General features: G+C 37.3%; 1 protein-coding gene across 1 annotated transcript in view; it reads left to right on the top strand.

Annotated features, from left to right (window-relative positions):
• Window positions 1-22,448, top strand: part of LOC121374406 (heat shock protein 75 kDa, mitochondrial-like) — a 101,551-nt gene that overhangs the window by 24,407 nt on the left and 54,696 nt on the right. The window contains exons 4-5 of the mRNA XM_041501507.1: window positions 19,427-19,509; window positions 21,771-21,920. Of these exons, the coding sequence (XP_041357441.1) occupies window positions 19,427-19,509; window positions 21,771-21,920 (233 nt within the window). The remainder of the gene's footprint in view (window positions 1-19,426; window positions 19,510-21,770; window positions 21,921-22,448) is intronic.

Below are 22,448 nucleotides of genomic sequence, written 5' to 3' on the forward strand. Positions count from 1 at the left end.
AAAACATATTTAAAATTTTTAGGTTTTTAGTATCAATTTTTAGTAACCAAACATGCTTGCATCCAATTTTACCATGGCGTCCCCCATCCCTCAAAACTTGCATTGATGCCTAATTTTTGTTGTTGAACTGAAGGCAACACTTGCAGTACCCACTCTAAAAAAATAATAATAAAAGTGTAGTGAATATTGCACTTGAGATACATCCACAGTAATGATAATAAAACATGATAGCCAACTGGTACGTTAAAATTATCATGGGTCATATCCTATATCGGTAAAGCTTAAGTTCTTTTTCCATATGAAATGAAATAATGATGTAGTTGGAAAAAACAAGCTATTTCAATATAAATCATGACATCTTTTTAGTTGTTAAAAGGTTACGTCTACATTATTATTAGTTTTATTTGTTTTTAAACGAAGGATGTTTTTATTTATTTATATACATGTATTTCTTATATTACCAATGTTTCAGTGTCACTATGTTGTTAAGAAATTAACCAGGGTACTGCATTTATAATTGTAAATCAAGACTTTTCTACTTGTTTATTTAGATGAAATGAACACTTGCACTTATGAATTATGAATGTCCATTCATTTATTCCCAGTAAAGAAAACATACTCTTATAAAAGGCTGTCTGAATCACTGACAAACATTTGGCTTTCCAACTAGTTTTATCACTCTCAAGCGATTTCGGTATTTTTCAAATGATTTATGCATTCATATGAAGACATTCATACTCCCAATGATGTCCAGAACCTTTTGTTCAATTGGATTTGTTGGTAGCGAGTTTTATGCGCGCGGCTGTCGCAGTGTAACACAAGCCATTGTGGTAATAAAGAGCTAATTCCCGTGATCGCTTGGAAAACATTATACAATGTGCCCACCGAGAGGCCCGCTAATTCCGCAGATAAATAGAGCATCTCTCCTAGATTGACAGAAATCAATCTTTACGAATCTGAGACTGGATTAACGTTCTCTCCTCCCCAACCACTCATCCCAATTATACAAATTATTCGATGCTTCGAAAGTGTTTCGATAATTAGGCTACGGCTTGGTGTTATGTCCGTGTGTCCACAACTGTCACAGACTTATCGTTTTGTGTTGTCTACGAGCAAAGGAAAACACTATTTGAATTTTTATATAAAGAGCTAATTATCTCAGCAATGTAATTTGTCTGAGAGTCGAATCGCTGTGACAGAATGGTGTGAAACATTGCTTGTAATTTGTCGTAGTAATTGAATGAGAGGCGGCTAATCTTTTTTTGCTACCAGCTATTGAGGTAATTATGTTTGTATAGAAAAATCACTTTTTTTTATATGACAGAATATTTGATTTTCCTTAATGGAAACTGCTGCAAGAAATTTAATTAGAAATGATTTTCATTCAGTATTATGCTAGTTTTTACACAGAAACAAACAAATGCTTGTAAAAAAAATGGTGCTTTTTTGTTACGAAACACATTAAATGGTTGGATCAAACGGTTGGGGATTTTATATCAATATAATTTATTTTCAGTTCACAAGAAATGTTCTGTCAATTTGTTTTATTATTTTATATTAAATAAATAACATTTCATTTTGATTAATATTTGATAAAACTAATCAACAGACTTGAGAGGGCTTAATTTTCAGATTCTCGGAATTATCAAAACAGTTGTATTTTTATTACCATTGCAATTTTGTTTTTTTAATTTAAACTTTGTTGTTTTTGTTTTAGGCCTTTCAAAAATTTGGTTTATGTCATTTATTGTAAATACTTTTTAATTATTTAACATGTTTGTTAGTAAGTTAGTTTATGGCTAAAAACCCCGGTAGTTTTTTATAGTTCATTAACGTATGAAAAATAAAATAAAACTCAGTTTGACATTAGCCCAGTGTTAAAGGACTCGCCTGATGCACAGTCAGTCTGGCATCGATCCCCATTGGTGGACATACTGAGCTATTTATCATTCTAGCCAGTGCACCTTGAGTGGTATATCAAAGATCCCTTGCTACTCATGGAAAAATATAGCAGGTTTCCCCTCTAAGACTGCATGTCAGAATTAGCAAATATTTGACATCTATTAATTGCTGATGATTAATAAATCAATATGCTCTTGATAGAGGTGTCGTTAAACCAAACCAAACGAACATTTTTTGATGTTTAAGATTTTATCTTGTACAATCTTGATTAAGTCATTATATAGCCTAGGACAGACTGAATTAATAGATACTTTTAATTTTATATTAAAAAAAAATCTTTCTTTTTAAAATACAAAAATCAGCTCTTTTAACAGTTTTCATTGAACGGTTCAACTCCTTTTATGGTTTTGATTGAACTGTTACAAAACTTAATAAAAGAATATTAATTCTGTAGGTTTGTCCATCTTAAAATGTTTTTTAACATATTTTTAATTTTCATTATGTGATGTACAATTGGTTGTACAGGGAACGTTTTGTTCAGTATCATGTCGCAATTCTACACAATTTTAAAACATTAAACAGTAATTGCAAATCAACTGACTACAAATATTGCTAATCAAGATTTTCAAAACAAAATGTTCCCTGTTGTATATGGCTTGTTTGTTTTGTTTTTTAGGCTCAATGTTGTCTATTTTTAGATGGCTCTGCAGAAATTTAATATTTAATAATAACAGAATAAAGCAATAACAGTGAAATATTCCATCTTAAACACCGACTTGTTACAGTTGTATATTACATGTACTCGAGGAAACCGCATTTGGAATGGTGTAAATAATCTCTTTTGGGGAAAAGCCAATTTATTGATGACTATAAGGTTTTGATCACATGCAACCATTAACCCATTTATATACACATATTTCCATCTTTAAAATGGGGGCTATGGGTAAGACCGTGATAACCCGATAGTCCACAAGAACTGACTGCTGAGTAATGTCCAGTCTACTTGAAGTACAATATTATTGGTCACTTTGTCTTCAGGTGTTCATCATTGGATCTATGTGTCCAGATGGCCATTCATTTGACCAGCTTAGTTATAGAGGCTCAATCATTTCATTTCAACTGGTGTAACAAAGGCCGTAGTATGTACTATCTTGTCTGTGGGATGGTGCATATAAAAGATACCTTGCTGCTAATTGAAAATAGTAGCCCATGAAGTGGCGACGGCGGGTTTCCTCTCTCAATATCTGTGTGGTCCTTAATCATATATCTGACGCGATATAACCAGTCGTAAATAAAATGTTTTGAGTGTGTCATTAAATAAACCATTTCCTTTCTTCCTACCAGCCTTATGTCCGATGGCTTAACCACAACACCACCGAGGCTGGTTAGCTGAATCATTTTGTAGTGTACAGTCACAAAACATTAATCTATATACTAATTGAGATTGAGTAATTTCTTGAATGATTGCTGTCTCATTATTGATGAAGAAAGAAAATTGTCCTGTTTGACCACCTCAACTGACTAGTATAGTGCACTTCATTAACCTTTTTTAAATTCCTTGTAAATAAATTTTATTTAACCATCAATTAAGTATTTTTATCTAATCATTTGTATAAACATTTTTTAACCTTCGCATAAATGTGGTTTTTTATACACTCCCTCTTGCTACTAATTGAAAAATGTAGCGGGTTTCCTCTCTAAGTCTATATATTTCAAAATTACCAAATGTTTGATATCCAATAGCCTATGATTAATAAATCAAGTGGTGTCGTTAAACAAAACAAACTTTTACTAGGGATTCTGAGCTTTAAACACCTTGGCATGTCAAATACAGTTTTATTTACTAGGGATTCTGAGCTTTAAACACCTTGGCATGTCAAATACAGTTTTATTTACTAGGGATTCTGAGCTTTAAACACCTTGGCATGTCAAATACAGTTTTATTTACTAGGGATTCTGAGCTTTAAACACCTTGGCATGTCAAATACCGTTTTATTTACTAGGGATTCTGAGCTTTAAACACCTTGGCATGCCAAATACCGTTTTATTTACTAGGGATTCTGAGCTTTAAACACCTTGGCATGCCAAATACCGTTTTATTTACTAGGGATTCTGAGCTTTAAACACCTTGGCATGTCAAATACCGTTTTATTTACTAGGGATTCTGAGCTTTAAACACCTTGGCATGTCAAATACCGTTTTATTTACTAGGGATTCTGAGCTTTAAACACCTTGGCATGTCAAATACCGTTTTATTTACTAGGGATTCTGAGGTTTAAACACCTTGGCATGCCAAATACCGTTTTATTTACTAGGGATTCTGAGCTTTAAACACCTTGGCATGTCAAATACCGTTTTATTTACTAGGGATTCTGAGGTTTAAACACCTTGGCATGTCAAATACCGTTTTATTTACTAGGGATTCTGAGCTTTAAACACCTTGGCATGTCAAATACCGTTTTATTTACTAGGGATTCTGAGGTTTAAACACCTTGGCATGTCAAATACCGTTTTATTTACTAGGGATTCTGAGCTTTAAACACCTTGGCATGTCAAATACCGTTTTATTTACTAGGGATTCTGAGCTTTAAACACCTTGGCATGTCAAATACCGTTTTATTTACTAGGGATTCTGAGCTTTAAACACCTTGGCATGTCAAATACCGTTTTATTTACTAGGGATTCTGAGCTTTAAACACCTTGGCATGTCAAATACCGTTTTATTTACTAGGGATTCTGAGCTTTAAACACCTTGGCATGTCAAATACCGTTTTATTTACTAGGGATTCTGAGCTTTAAACACCTTGGCATGTCAAATACCGTTTTATTTACTAGGGATTCTGAGGTTTAAACACCTTGGCATGTCAAATACCGTTTTATTTTCTCATAATAAAATCTAAAAGGTTTGGTATGTGCATGTACTAGTACATGTAAATATATAATAAGTTATATTATCTGGAATTGTATTTTTATGACCATATTTGAAGGTGCAAGACGTATCTATGTTATGATACTGTCTGTCCCTACATTCATCTATCCATCCATGAATTAGTTTGTCCAGTGAATATCTTCCATACTCTCAAACGTGTTGACATGATACTGTCTGTCCCTACATTCATCTATCTATCCATGAATTAGTTTGTCCAGTTAATATCTTCCATACTCTCAAACGTGTTGACATGATACATTCTGGAAAATAGTGTGTCATATACATTAGTACAAATAGGTCACTGGGGGCTACTTCTTATACAACAATGAATATTTATTAAAACAAAAATAAATTTGGCAAATGTTTCATGTTGTATAATTCAGGATACATAAACTTGGCACAAAGACACCGGAATCCAATGTGGTGTACATCTTAGTTAGTCCACTACTTTCTAATGGCAGGCTTTAAACCCTTGTAACTGAAGAATAAAAAGAAAAGAAAATCACTAAATACATTGTATCTTTTACTGCCTTGCTATTAGCTATTTATGTGCCCCACTGCTGTCAATGCTTTAGTATTCTACTCGTGTTTCTTACATATTTGTAAATTGTATCTATCCAATGTGGCAAGAATTTAGCAAAACAAATAATTTTTAATTTGTATATTTACACTCAATATTCACCACTCTAAACATTTATATTATAGTGGCATGTCATTTGTTTGCCAGACCCGCTCCAGCCTATCTGATCAGAATCGCGTTTCATTTCAACATGAGATGTGCATTGGATTCCGATCATTACGATGCGTTTTCCCGCAGGATACTGCAATCAGATGATTGGCATTGGTGCAGCGGAATTAGAGGAAAAGCGTACAGTATTACTCCGAATTGAGACTGTTAATCAAATTGTTGAAGAAAACCCAATCATAATTCCTCATCATAGAGCTATTCTCAATAGGCCCACACCGAGGCAGCTAGCTGACTTGGGTGGAAATTTAATTTTCTTTCATGGCATTCATATTTTTCAGTGGACAGAAAGAATTAGATATATTTCTGAAATAAATCTCTCTCAGACAACATCTGATTGGGTTATGATGAGGACATGTGAATGAGGTTGTGTTTAATCATAAGGATCGGTAACTTTTATTCTATAATGGATTTTGCAGTAACACAAAAGTAATGTGTTTAGTTATGACAGTTGTTATGGAGTTACTGACAGCTAGGTTCTTAATTAAAATTAATCAGCCAATTTGTGGTTAATTGTTTTCAGCTTATTGTAATAAATAATTAATGAACATAATCAAGTATTATTCAGTTAATGTGACGGTTGTGAAATAAAAGTAGTATCTCCAAATGTGATAAATGCTGTGTATCCAACAATGCAATACTAAAAGAATCATTGATATGTATATATGTGAATATGTGTATAAAAGAATCAGTGATCTGTATCTATGTGGGATGGAGCTATTCCACCAGAGCCTGGGGCAGGACATAGCCCTGTGGTAAAGCGTTCGCTTGTTGCACGGTCAGTCTAGGATAGATCCCATTGGTCTATTTCTCGTTCCAGCCAGTGCTCCACAACTGGTGTAACAAAGATCATGGTATGTGTTATCCTGTCTGTGGGATGGTGCATATAAAAGATCCCTTGCTGCTAATCGAAAAGAGTAGCCCATAAAGTGGCGACAGTGGGTTTCCGCTCTCAATATCTGTGTGATCCTTAACCGTATGTCTGATGCCATATAACCATAAATATAATGTGTTGAGTTAAATAAAACATTTCCTTCCTTGACATCAGATTATGTGCCCGAGGGTGGAACAGCCCTATCCCACATATGTACACATGGATGATTACTTTTCTCCCACCAATGAACGAAAATAAACATTTTTGTATATATAGTCCAAAAATGTATGGGCCGAATTTACGAAGCCTGTTTTTTTAGATGCAGGTGTTTAAGCATTGTAAATGTATGTAGTTACACACATGTAAATTTGGCCCTATACTTCTATTTTTTCATTATTCAATAATATAAGTATTACCATTAAAATAAACATACCACAAAATGGTTTATACTAAAAGTATAAACTAAACATAACACTACACTTTATCTATCAAATCATGTTTTCTTTGAAGTGTTAAAATAAATAAAAATATCCTATGCAAAACTGCTTCAGCCAACAAGATAATGTCATGCTAGACAGATTTATTCTGTATGGACTGACATCATAGAATGGGTCTGTCTTGCATAGCTAGGGATGGGAGAAATATATATGTAGCATGTATTATGCCTTGCCATACATGTTAGATACTGTTAATGTGTATTATACAATGAGATATGTAATGTGTATAAAATTCTGTCGGGTAATTTACTTGGTTCTTACAGATTTTAAAATGTCATTGAATTTCTGGAGAGTGCTAGAATTTTACAAATATTAATTTTACATGTAACAAATGCTTGAATATTATGTTCAAGTGTTTGTACTTTAAGGAAACCTTCAATTTAGAAAAAATTATAAACATACACTATATTTAACACATTTCTTTGACATTTGAAAATGATTATCTGATAAAAAATTTCCTTGGTATCATTTCACCGGAAATGGTACATTAAAGAGAAAAAACTGAGTAAACATGAGTGGCAAGTGAGTGAGTGTATGTGTGTGTGTGTATGTGTGTATCTGAGAATGTACTTGAAAGGTCCTTGAACAAGTTTCTTTACACCAGTGTACTTGTGACAAATATACTGACTCAAGGAAAGCATATCTTGGACCTCTACTTGAGAAGGGGGTGAGACGTAGCCCAGTGGTAAAGCGTTCACTTGATGCATGATCTGTCTAGGATCAATCCCTGTCAGTGGACCCATTGGGCTATTTCTCGTTCCAGCCAGTGCTCCACAACTGGTGTAACAAAGGTCGTGGTATGTACTATCCTGTCTGTGGGATGGTGCATATAAAAGATCCCTTGCTGCTAATAGAAAAGAGTAGCCCATGAAGTGGCGACAGTGGGTTTCCTCTCTCAATATCTGTGTGATCCTTAACCATATGTTTGATGCCATATAACCGTAAATAAAATGTGTTGAGTGCATCGTTAAATAAAACATTTCCTTCCTTCTACTTGAGAACTTGATTATATGTAACCAGTTGGTGATAAATCTATGGGATTCTGAAAATATTATATTTGCTTTGTAGTTCTGTTTTTTGAAACATGTGTTCCTACTCTATAAAAACTTGGTAACGTCAGTATAATTATGCATGATGTGTAGCCAACATGTTTTGTTTTATATCTAATTGTACTTTGTTACCACAGTGGGCACTCATAACTGGGGAAATAAAAATCATAATTTCTTACTGAAAAATTATCATGCATTGATGAAAAGTACAGTATTATTGGTCGATTTGGCACTTACAAACCAATGACTTTAAATATACATATACATATACATCAGGTAGTTTAAAGCATTTGCATTTATGCATCTAAGTTTTTATTGTTAAATGTGTAATAAAATACTATTTTAATACAATCCATTACATATTTTTTGAACATAATAAATAGAACTGTATTTTGCAAATTATCTTTGATCACGAATAAAATATAAAGTTACAGCAATACTCATAATTGTGTGTAACATTATTGATTTCATTTCTATATATACGTATATGGATAATGAAAATAGCAGGTTTTTAGAGAGAAAAACCCTGAGGTAATAAATAGAATAACAATCTCAGTACCACTTATTATCAAATTTATTTTCTTTGTGACAGTCAAAAATTATTTCCCTTGAGACATAAATTTTGTAATAACTGGTAACTTGTTTATTATTCTCTATATAAACCATAAGGCCCACATTACTGAATAAACTGTCTGTCTGTCTGTATTTATGTATAATCACCTACAAATTTATGTGGTGCTCAATAACCCAAAAGCTCCAAGTCTGACCTGGAGACAAGTTAGTAAATACTTACGTTCATTATGAATTGAAGTGGTCAGAATTGCAACACATCTTGGCGATTCATTAGGAAGGAAGGAAGGAAGGAAGGAAGGAAGGAATGTTATATTTATTGACACACTCAAAATATATTAATTACCATAATACATGTCTTGAAAATGGTGAATATGTCCCCAAACTCTTTAGTGTGCCAAATGTTTATTTAGAGAAAACACTAATTTACAGTTACATGGTATCGGACATATGGTTAATGAGAGAGGACCTCCACTTCATGGGCTACACTTTCCCATTAGCAGCAACTGATCTTTTATATGCAGCATCCCACAGACAGGATAGTACATACCAAAGCGTTTGTTGCATCAGTTGTGGAGCACAGGCTACAGTGGATTCAATAGGTTACAAAACCCTAGTATCATCAAAATCAATATTGCCAAACAAAGATGCTGTCTTGAGCCTCTGTAAACATTATGACAACCAAAAAAACCCCAAGAGGTTATATATTTGTAAATTATTCATGTATAACGGCATTGTTGAGCAATTTCATACTAAATTTGTGACTATTATACATCAATAAATTTACAACAAAATGACACACAACATATTTAGTTAAAACTACACATAAATCACTTCAGTGTCCTTTCCATGACCTGGTAAGGTCATTTTCTGTGGTCACTCTCACTCACCTCCACACTCACCTGAAAAGTGTGTCAGGAAAGGTTAGTGGTCACTCTCATTCCCCTCCACCTCAGGGAAGGTCACACTCACCTCCACACTCACCAGGGAAGGTCAGTGGTCACTCTCACTCCCCTCCACACTCACCAGGGAAGGTCAGTGGTCACTCTCAGTGGTCACACTCCCCTCCACACTCACCAGGGAAGGTCAGTGGTCACTCTCACTCACCTCCACACTCACCAGGGAAGGTCAGTGGACTCTCACTCTCACTCGCCAAGAAAGGTCAGTGGTCACTCTCACTCCCTCCACACTCACCAGGGAAGGTCAGTGGTCACTCTCACTCACTCGCTAAGAAAGGTCCTCCACACTCACCAGGGCCGTGATCACTCTCATTCCCCTCCACACTCGGAAGGTCAGTGGTCACTCTCACCTCACCTCTCGCCAAGAAAGGTCACACTCTCACTCCCCTCACACAAGAAAGGTCAGTGGTCACTCTCACTCCCCTCCACACTCGCTAAGAAAGGTCAGTGGTCACTCTCACTCCCCTCCACACTCACCAGGGAACTCTCATTCCCCTCCACACCTCAGTGGTCACTCTCACTCACCTCCACACTCGCTAAGAAAGGTCAGTGGTCACTCTCACTCCCCTCCACACTCACCAGGGAAGGTCAGTGGTCACTCTCACTCACCTCCACACTCACCAGGGAAGGTCAGTGGTCACTCTCACTCCCCTCCACACTCACCAGGGAAGGTCAGTGGTCACTCTCACTCACCTCCACACTCGCTAAGAAAGGTCAGTGGTCACTCTCACTCCCCTCCACACTCACCAGGGAAGGTCAGTGGTCACTCTCACTCACCTCCACACTCACCAGGGAAGGTCAGTGGTCACTCTCACTCCCCTCCACACTCGTAAGAAAGGTCACTCCCCTCCACACTCACCAGGGAAGGTCTCACTCTCACTCACCTCCACACTCACCAGGGAAGGTCAGTGGACCAGGGAAGGTCAGGTCAGTCAGTGGTCACTCTCACTCCCCTCCACACTCACCAGGGAAGGTCAGTGGTCACTCTCACTCACCTCCACACTCACCAGGGAAGGTCAGTGGTCACTCTCACTCACCTCCACACTCGCTAAGAAAGGTCAGTGGTCACTCTCACTCCCCTCCACACTCACCCAGTGGTCACTCTCACTCACCTCCACACTCACCAGGGAAGGTCAGGTCAGTGGTCACTCTCACTCCCCTCCACACTAAGAAAGGTCAGTGGTCACTCTCACTCCCCTCCACACTCACCAGGGAAGGTCAGTGGTCACTCACTCACTCCACACTCAGTCTCACCTCCACACTCACCAGGAAAGGTCAGTGGTCACTCTCACTCACCCACCACACTCACTCTCACTCACTCCCCTCCACACTCACCAGGGAAGGTCAGTGAAAAGGTCAGTGGTCACTCTCACTCACCTCCACACTCACCAGGAAAAGTCAGTGGTCACTCTCACTCACCTCCACACTCACCAGGAAAGGTCAGTAGTCACTCTCATTCCCCTCCACACTCACCAGGAAAGGTCAGTGATCACTCTCATTCCCCTCCACACTCACCAGGGAAGGTCAGTGGTCACTCTCACTCACCTCCACACTCACCAGGAAAGGTCAGTGATCACCTCAGTGGTCACTCTCACTCCCTCCACACTCACCAGGGAAGGTCAGTTCATCACTCTCACTCACCTCCACACTCGTCAGTGGAGGAAAGGTCAGTGATCACTCAGGAAAAGTCAGTGGTCACTCTCGCTCACCTCCACACTCGCCAGGAAAGGTCAGTGATCACTCTCACTCACCTCCACACTCGCCAGGAAAGGTCAGTGATCACTCTCACTCACCTCCACACTCGCCAGGAAAGGTCAGTGATCACTCTCACTCACCTACCACACTCACCAGGAAAAGTCAGTGATCACTCTCATCACTCGCCAAAAAAGGTCAGTTATCATTCTCACTCACCTCAGGTCTACCTACCACATTCACCAGGAAAGGTCAGTGATCACTCTAACTCACCTCCACACTCGCCAGGAAAGGTCAGTGATCACTCTCACTCACCTCCACACTTGCCAGGAAAGGTCAGTGATCATTCACTGCCTACCACATTCACCAGGAAAGGTCAGTGATCACTCTCACTCACCTCTACATTCACCTGGAATTTTTTTAGGACAACTGCAAATTGATCATCTTGCATAAATTGTTTAATGAATTTCATTTCCAACTTCTTGTGATTGCTTTCCTGAAATGAATTAAGGAGAGTGATCATCAGTTCACCTTAAGTTTGTTTACAATGAAGACTGATGTGTTTAGAAAACCATGTACCTTTAAAAGTTTGCACACTGGTATAGGATCTATCTCAATCAGTAGCCTTGTTAATTTAGAGAAAAAACTATTTTTATTTGACCTGCACTTCTTGCCTTTTTACATATATGTGCATGTGTCATATGATATATAACATGATATGGATTGCATTCTGCGGTAAATCTCTCTTGTATTTGTAAGTCAAATTTTTAAAGACAAATTGCTTCATTTACTCAGTAATTGAACAATCTAGACTTTTTTGCTAACCAGTTTAAAATCTTTGCCTCATTTCCCATAGCCATCGAGCAGGAATTGAATTGATTTATTGCTCACATCAGTAACTCCTCTTGTCTCATGACATACGATTAATTCACTCATGCAAATATTGTGGCTCTATGAATTAAACATTTCACATGGCCACTCATTTCCGTTTGGTACGTCAGAAGACATCAGTCATAATAATTATGAGTGGCTGCGTATTTCTCCGATTGCGACAAACACCAGTATGATTAAAACAAATGGTGTTTACACGTGACCGGGCCCACTTGAGGCTCAAGGTAGACCTTCTGCGGGTGTTAATTCTTACGAAATGTGAGAGCTTTATGGTTATGTATGGATTGTTAATTCTATAATTGCCATCTGGTTTGACAGTTCGACAATATTAGGCAGTCTTAAGTTATCATCTCTGGATTAGAAGTTGTCATAAATACTTGATTTTTTTTTCTAATCTTCTTTAGTTATGTGTCTGTGGTTTCGTGTATGGATATAAATTGATATATCGAGTGCTGCTAACCAGAACGGGTTATGTCCACTCTTTGTGAAAATTACAGTAGTCCACTCTGTCAAATTTACATTTTTTAAATATATATAATATGAAGGAAAAAATGTTTTATTTAACGACACACTCAACACATTTTATTGACAGATATATTGCATCAGACATATGGTTAAAGATCATAGAGATATTGAGAGAGGAAACCCACTGTCGCCACTTCATGGGCTATTTTCAATTAGCAGCAAGGGATCTTTTATATGCAGCATCCCACAGACAGGATAGTACATACCACAGCCTTTGTTACACCAGTTGTGGAGCACTGGCTGGAACGAGAAATAGCCCAATGGGTCCACTGACGGGGATCGATCCTAGACCGACCGCGCATCAAGCGAACGCTTTACCACTGGGCTACATCCCGCTCCTATATATAACATGAGTGAAGGAAAGAATTGTTTTATTTAATGATGCACTCAACACATTTTAATTATGCTTATATGGTGTCAGACATATGGTTAAGTTCCATACAGAAAATGCGAGAGGAAATCTGCTGCAGTCATGCAATGAGCTACTCTTTCTGATAAGCAGCTTGCAGGGTTTCTGTCACAGGATAAAATGGATATGCTCCATACCCAAATGTTTTTGTGCAGATTTTTTTTTTAAAGTTAACCATTTGACAAATTGAATTATTCTTATCATTACTGTTTGATTTTCTTAGCCCTAATCCTAAACTTAACCCACTGTTGAATGTGGTTGCATTCAGTTCAATAGTGCCATACCCACAAAATTATTTCTGGCAGAAACACTGCCATGGGATCTTTTATATGAAACATCTCACATATTGTATAGTACATACCTCAACCTTCAGGGATGGGAATTGGTGAACTGTAAAAAAGAGGAATTCTAGAGGGGTCCCGGATATTCTCGAAATCCTAGCTTAAAATCTGTGCCATCTGACACATTTTGGAGGAAAGGACGATTAAAATGCAAGGAAAAGCAGTGTTTCATGAGAGGAAAACAGCTGATCTGAGGAGAATTCCCACCCTCAGCCTTTGATATACCAGTCTTGGTGCACTGGATGGAACTAGAAATAGCCCAATGGGTCCAGCAATGGGGATCGATCCCAAATTGACCAAGCATTGGTCAAATGTTTTAACCTCTGGGCTATAGTTATGGTGCATGTAAACGATCATTTATTTCCTCTCTTGGACTGTATGTCAAAACTACCAAATTATTAAGTGTTTGAATTCTAATAGTTGATAATTAATAAATCAGTTTGTTCTAGTGGTGTCGTTAAACAAAACAATGTTCCGCCCCTGTAATATGTGATAAAAAGCTATATAATTTGAATAAATAACTCTTGTTTTTCTAAAAGCAATGACTTAGGCACACAACCATTTGTGGTTGTTAACTTTCAGTAATTTACTTTTAGATAATGGTTGGGTTTTGTTTTTTTGTGATGCTATACAATAAGTAACATATAAATGGCTTACATTTGGTGAATTAATGTACTATTCACTATACTACAGAGGATAATAATAATAATAATAATACTTTATTATTCAATTAGTACAAAACTATTCTCCCTCGATGCCTTTTCTACAAATCAAATTGCACTACATTATACAATATATAATATAATGTTATATAAATTATACAATATATAATATAATGTTATATAAATTATACAATATATAATATAATGTTATATAAATTATACAGTATATACAAGTGTACAAAACAGATGTGCTTATACAACTCAATTTTATAGTATCTAATAATACGGACAGTGATAATTACATCTTACCAAAATAGTATTTAAAGCAACCTATGTAACATTTACAGGGGATATTTTTCAATTGATAAGGTCGGTCTGGGATCGATTCCCATCGGTGAGCCCATTGGACTATTTGCCGTTCCAGCCAGTGCACCACAACTGGTATATTAAAGGCCATGGCATATACTTTTCTGTCTATGGGACAGTGCATATAAAACATACCTTGCTACTAATGGAAAATGTAGCAGGTTTCCTCTCTAAGACTATGTCAAAATTATCAAATGTTTGACATCCAATAGCTGATGATTAAAAACTCAATGTGCTCATTAAACAAATTGAAGTTTAACTCCAAATATAAATGGCCTACAGTTGATGATTGTATATACTGCAATGGGATTCATGTAACCTATTACAAGGAATATTTTGTTTTTAAAATTTTGATTAGCAAGAGTTGTTAATTGATTGAAAATCAATGTGCAATGACTTGTTTAACATTTAGAACTGCAGTGATCTCTGAAACTTGCATTGCAAACGCAGCGTGATTCTGAACAAAATGTTCCCTGCTATGCATAGATTATTCATCCCAGTTCTGTCAAGGCTGACAATTTTATCTTTATCATGTATCACCATCTGCCTATCATTCTCATTATTTTCAGTCGTCGCCATGACCAAAATCAAGGCAAGCTGAATATCACTTTCCATATATGGTGCTAGGTTAGCAGGCACATAAAGTTTCAAATGAAATATATTTTTAAATGTTTTGCCAGACAGTTAATTTGCTGCTCTCCTAAACATTGCAGGCGAGTGTGTGGGGAGGGAGCGAGAATGATTATTAACCTTTCCTGCCTGAGACATATTTTAGTATGCAGGATTTGCTTGCCCGGCCGCACCCTGGAAAATCCTAGAATGTTTCTCACTGGAAAATCCTTAAACTCACAGAAAATATCAGTCCTCATTTGTGTCCAATGATTCTATGTTAATTTGGGGGCGGGACGTAGCTCAGTGGTACATCGCTTGCCTGATATGCTATCAGTCTAGGATAAATTCTCTTTGGTGGGCCACATTGGGCTATTTCTTATTCCAGCCAATGTTCCACAACTGGTGTAACACAGGCTGTGGTATGTACTATCCTGTCTGTCCCTTGCTACTAATCGAAAATAGTAACCCAGTGGGTTTCCTCTCTTAATATCTGTGTGGTCCTTAATCATTATATCTAACACCATATAACCATAAATAAAATGTGTTGAGTGCATCGTTAATTAAAATGTTTCCTTCCTATGTTAATTTGTCAGTTCTGTGCAGACCTGCCAGTCATGGTGTGATCAAATAGCAGGAAATGACAAGCTTGAGTTTAAGCCAGATTTTAATCTTACTTTAGTTGTAAAAGTTTACAGAGCTTGAAAAATAATTGACGTGTATGCTTCAATAAATGGTACTTTATTTTTTCACTAGCATTGGCTAATGCTAATCTACGTTTAAAAAAAAAAAAAAAAATAAAAAAAGTTTCAGGATTTTGAGTCATCAATAATTCATGATCCATTTTTAAAATTAATTTACATCCAAGAGATATGTTGTGGAAAATAGTACAAAAGCCTTTGAAAAATGTTTTGAATGGTGTGTAGTCACCACATGTCTCAGTGACTGCCAGGTAGATTTTGCTATTCTCAATGTAATGCTTATTACACTTCCTGTAGATTGGCTACTGGTGTGTTCACCTTCTGTATCTTGTACCCTAGGATGTCGCAAATGTGTTCTGAAGGATAAAGGTCTTGATTCATGTTGGGCGAAGGGATGGTTGTGGTGGCATTCTGGTCATCCAGGAATATGACGGCTATACCCAATATTGGCAATCTCATTATAAGGATTCATGTTAGTGCCTTTAACAGTAATTTTCAGCAAAAAACTATCTGGGGTACCATGCAGCTCCATACTTATGTCACATACCCACTGTGTTAATAATACACACAATGCAGTCTTAGTCGCTATTACAAGTCAAGAGTGTAGACTAAATGTTTTATGAGCAGAGCCTGGTTCCTATTCCAGACATTTGGTGCCAACACACAGGTTTTCAAACCTCATGGCCACAATAGCAGTGGGGCACTTAAACGTTTTCTAGGTGTATGTTAAGTGCATAAATAAATACTGATATTAGTACATGAACTTGCAGCATCAATCAGATCATCCTGCTAAAAAAAAAAGACGGCTTGCTGGAAATAGAAGAACAATGGATGAGGGATGATTTGAGATGGTGTGTACACATCTGAATCTCTGAGATTTATTTTAGAGCATTGTGAAATTAAAAATATAACATTAATCGTGGGCTAAATAGCAAATGAGATAATCATTCGTATATACATATATACATACATCTGTCTCTTGAAAATTACATGCAATTTTTTACAAGGGTTTTATCAGGTGAATTTTTATTTTACTAGCTAAGTTTGAAAAATGAACTGCTTTTTTAATGTTTGGAGGCTGCTATTTTGAGATCTGCCATTTGGTATCATTTGTATAGTATTATTAACATGGGATTACACCTTCTAACACATAATACTTCCTAATTATGGGATGTGTCTGGCATGAAATTTGTATTACCCTGCTGTACTACAGAGGGTATGGGACTAAAGACTTGTAAAATTGGTGGATTGGGTGTTTTCATTTGATATTTCTTTACAATATGCATATATACATGATATTAAAAAGAGCTATTTACATTGTGGTCCCAGGGTTCGACAAATCCACTACCCCTCTGTCCTGACTAGTGAAATTTTGGTCTGGACTAGTGGAAAATATCAACTGTATTGCTATAATACATAGGACACTAGCCAGGGGTTCTGTGAGGACTAGTGGAAAATATCAACTGTATTGCTATAATACATAGGGCACTAGCAAGGGGTTCTGTGAGGACTAGTGGAAAATATCAACTGTATTGCTATAATACATAGGGCACTAGCAAGGGGTTCTGTGAGGACTAGTGGAAAATATCAACTGTATTGCTATAATACATAGGGCACTAGCCAGGGGTTCTGTGAGGACTAGTGGAAAATATCAACTGTATTGCTATAATACATAGGGCACTAGCAAGGGTTCTGTGAGGACTAGTGGAAAATATCAACTGTATTGCTATAATACATAGGGCACTAGCAAGGGGTTCTGTGAGGACTAGTGGAAAATATCAACTGTATTGATATAATACATAGGGCACTAGCCAGGGGTTCTGTGAGGACTAGTGGAAAATATCAACTGTATTGCTATAATACATAGGGCACTAGCCAGGGGTTCTGTGAGGGCTAGTGGAAAATATCAACTGTATTGCTATAATACATAGGGCACTAGCCAGGGGTTCTGTGAGGACTAGTGGAAAATATCAACTGTATTGCTATAATACATAGGGCACTAGCCAGGGGTTCTGTGAGGACTAGTGACTTTCTCAAACATTTGTAGAATACTGTGGTCCATTTGTTATGGAGGTGCCCCATCAAATATTTATAAAGTGAAAACAACTGCTGTGGTTTTCTGCCAGAAAGAAGGTTACTAATAAAAATATTCTTAAATCTCTTAAATACCATATAATAGCCCATTTTATTGCAGGTACAGTATTTGTAAGGTGTCTTGCATCTTACCTGTGTAATGCCTGGGTGTGCTGACACACTGTTTTAAGCCAAGCATCAGTTTACTGTTATAACCTCACCATGGTGCAGGGGTGTAACATTCTCTTTGAGAATGGCCAATACAGCACAATTGATACAATTGAAATTTTGAGTAAAAGTCAGTAGGCCTATGTATCTGTGATATTTGTATTTTTGCACAGTTCTTTACACTGTTTTTATTTAAATCTTGAATTTTTATATTGATGTTGATCATCACTTTATTTATTTGCATTACCATAGTTTGACGCCCAATAGCCGATGTATTGTTCGTGCTGGGGTGTCGTTAAACATTCATTCATTTATTCATTCATTCATTCAGTTTACTGTAAAACAATTTAACATTGTCAGCAAGGGAATGGATTTTCCTCTGATCCATTTATTAGTTCAAGGGAGGCAACTCTTATGTACATCTTAATTCTAATACTGGTGGTATATAAAAGGAATTTCTGAGGCCGGTACTTGTGCCCAGGACAGGCGTGCGCTACAACAGCTTGCTCTGAATGTGCACGTTAAACAATTTTCCATCCCATTCCATATATTTCACTAAATACTGGCTTCATGTTTAACAATATGAACAGGGTACTGTGTTTTGATATTTTTCTGTTACATCTTGTGGCTTTACAGTGCCAGTATAATTTCAATTTATTTGTAACATTTAGTTAACAAAAGTTAAGCATTGGCCAAAACAAATCCATTGATGTGACATATTAATTAGTTTATCTCAGGATTGCTTAATTGGGCGGTCAAAATTATTCTTAAAATTCTACAATTGAACCAAAATTGAAGAGAAGCCCAATATTAGTTGGTGAAAATAGCGTCAAAGCACTTGGTACATGTGCATACTTCCACCATCTTTGATTCTTCTTACCACCTCCAGGTCAAGAATTGTAAGAATTTAGTTAAAACTTAATTCTTTGTTGCACATTTGGGGTACCAATTATTCCAAGTGTGTTAATTTTTTAATAGCCACTAGTTAACAAATATATTGGGGTGTCAGCACTAGCTCTGGGTGAATAGGATATTTCACCTTATTTATCTTTTAAAAATGCAAAACACACAGTTATTTTCAAACAAAATATCAATTATTACATTAAATTAAAATAAAATTTGCCAATTGGTCTTAAAATTCACAATTGGTGAACTTGGCGAGTAGCAGAGCCAGTCCTGGGCATCATTAACTATTTCTTTATTTGAAACTACCGGTAGTTTGTTCTTTGTTGCTTTGAGAAAATGTATTTTGACTAAATCTGTTTAGTTTATTTTCTTTAAATGTTTGTTTTCAGTTCCATGGGTAAAGATAAATTTTAGGTAATTATTATATGTGATATGTAACGGTCAGGGGTTAAACAATGTACTGGGGTGTTATTAAACAACCATTCCTTTCTTTCTTTACATAAAACTCTTGTTGTGACTACATCCATCTTATTTATTTTCTTTCTATTTTTCTTGTAGGTCCCACTGATGAACATGAATTTCAGGCAGAGACGCGCAAGTTGCTAGACATTGTTGCCAAGTCCCTGTATTCTGAAAAGGAGGTAAGCCATGCTTTCGTTTCTTGATTAACCAGTTCACCCTCTGTCTTGATCAGTTTATGTGAAATAATTACCTTTAAATGCACTATGCTGTCTTCGCCAGGAGCAAAATAAAGGCGAGCTAACGGTCACTCTCATAAAATGTTGCTAGGTGAGCAATCACAGGAAGTTTCAGTTAAAATATACTCTTCAAAAGAAGAAACGCAAAACCACATTGTCGTAACATTTGGAGAATTGATTTAATTATTGAATGGTGAGTCCGATAATTACCAAATGTTGCAGGATTGTTTACAATTCACTCTAGTCCATTGTGAGTAAGTGATAGGACACACCACCAAGGTCAAGGTCATCTGGAGTCAATACCGGGTGTGGCCTCCGCGTGTGTTGACAACTGCCTGGCACCGCCTGCCCATTGAAGCAACCAGAGTACGGATGACGTCCTGGGGGATGGTGGCCCACTTGGGCAGGGTCTGGGGCTGTGGTTGTCGCTGTCGGAGGCGTCGGTCCAACTCGTCCCATAGATGCTCAATTGGGTTCAAATCCGGTGATATCGATGGCCAAGGAAGGACATTAATGTTGTTGTTCTGTAGGAAAGCCGTTGTGAGACGTGCTGTGTGAGGCCTGGCGTTGTCATGTTGGAACACTGCGTTGGCGTTGGCCATAACTGGAACGATGTGTGGCCGGAGGATCTGGTCAATGTAGCCCTGTGCATTCAGGTTGCCCTGCACGTGGACCAGGTCAGTTCTGCCAGTGTGTGAGATGGCTGCCCACACCATGACACTACCCCCGCCGAATCTGTCCACTTCCTGCACGCAGTTTGCCGCATAACGTTCACCACGACGCCTATACACGCGACATCTTCCATCATGACGTCGGAGCAGAAATCGGGACTCGTCACTGAACCACACCTGTCTCCATCGCAGTTGAGGCCATTGTCGATGAATCTGGCACCACTGCAGTCGGAGTCGACGGTGTTGTGGTGTTAAGATGACACCTCGAACTGGACGTCTGGCACGAATTCCTACCTCACGTAGGCGGTTCCGTACGGTCTGGTCGGATATCCTGCGCAAACCTGGTATTGCTGCGGCTGTGGAGGTGGCAGTAGTCAATCGTTCCCGAAGGTGGCGTACCCGGATGTAGCGGTCCTGCCCGGGGGTAGTGACCCGTGGTCGACCGGATCTAGGGAGGTCACGTGTTGATCCATGTTGCTGGTAACGGTCCCACAGTCTGGAGATGGTGCTTGGGGACACATGGAATGCCCTGGCAACGGCCGTTCTGGATTCGCCTGCGTCTAGTCGGCCGATGGCATTGTTTCTCTGCGGTTCACTGAGACGTGGCATGTCCTGGATTGTCAACTGTCGGCCAGATACAGAGGCCAGGCAAGCGAACACCCTGCACTTTTATACTGTCGGTGTTCATGTTGCACGTGCAGACAACGCACATGCAGTGGTGACATGGTTTGCACGTGGCTGCGTTTTTGCGAATATTCACATTTTGGAACTTTATTGTACAGTAGCTGCGTTTTATCGAATGTAACCGTGGGAATGTGTTTGGGACATGCAATGACCTTATATTCACAAAGCATGAACCGGTAGGAAACATAAAATCGGAGTTATAACCCATTTGTACCCTTTTGCGTTTCTTTTTTTGAAGAGTATATATTGATTTTTTTTTATTGCAAGGTGATGAATTTTGCTGCTCTCCTAAAACTTTCCAGGTGAGTGTGGAGGTGAGTGGGAGTGATCACTCACCTTTCCTGGTGAAGACTGATATGCAAAAAACATGTACAGAAAACATGTTGTGGACATAATAGGAGTCTGTAGCCTAATTCACTAAACTGTTATAACTTTGCAATCTTATAAAGATGCAGTGTTGCTTAAGAGAGCTTTGTTTATGAAGGGAATATATATACTTCAGTTTTAAAACTCCAATTTAAGTAATATTTAATTTGGCAGTGAAGATTGTTTAAAAATTATAATAACATATATGCTTGCTTGGTTTTTGGTTGTTTTGGGTTGGGTTTTTTTTAGGTTGGTGTTTTGTTTCTGTGTGTTTGTTTTGGATTGGATTGGGGAGGTAGGATTCATATACATTGTAAACATGATATATCATTACTGTGGCACTTCAACAATCATCAGTGACACAGTCTTTGTAGGTTTTTTGAAAAGCTGATGTACATAAAATAGATATTATTATTATTCAGTTAAAATATTTATATCAAAGAACTGTATTTCTGAAGGAATTTGTTTTGAACATTTCTCTAGGTGTTTATTCGTGAACTGATTTCCAATGCCAGTGATGCATTAGAAAAGTTGAGATATTTGGAGCTGCAGGGAGCGGACATTGTTGACAAGGACGTCCCTCTGGAGATACACCTGGCAACAGATGACAACAAAAAAACATTTACCATACAGGTGGATATTTTAAAATAATTTTTTTAAATAGTTTTTTGTCATTTGAATGCAACTTAAAGGTCAAAGTTGCAATAATGATGGTTCCTACCAAAAATATTTATAAATGTTTGCTTTGAAACAAAGTTTATACCTTCATGCCTATAAAAAATTACAACCAAATAATTCCATTTACTAGTAGAAAAAAATATATATTAAAGAGAATCTTGAGAGTGTGTCACACACATTAACTAGTGATGTCACTGTTTTATACATACACATTCAACACACTAGCTTTATCTGCAAAGAATAATTCTTTGCAGTCAACTGACAAAAGTAACAAAGATGGTGGCCATGCTACATGTATATTTAGCCACAAATTATTCGGGGAAACCCCTCTTGTTGTCCAGTACAAGACTTTTAAAAATTATTATTCTTGAGTTAATTATGGAACGATTATGTGTGGGATTTGATTAATTTTGTAGTTATTTATTACAAATAAATGCAAAAAAAATAACAAAATATTGTAGTTTTAACTTGGACATAGGACCT

The sequence above is a fragment of the Gigantopelta aegis genome, chromosome 6 (assembly GCF_016097555.1).
Source record: "Gigantopelta aegis isolate Gae_Host chromosome 6, Gae_host_genome, whole genome shotgun sequence".
Lineage (NCBI taxonomy): Eukaryota > Metazoa > Mollusca > Gastropoda > Neomphalida > Peltospiridae > Gigantopelta > Gigantopelta aegis.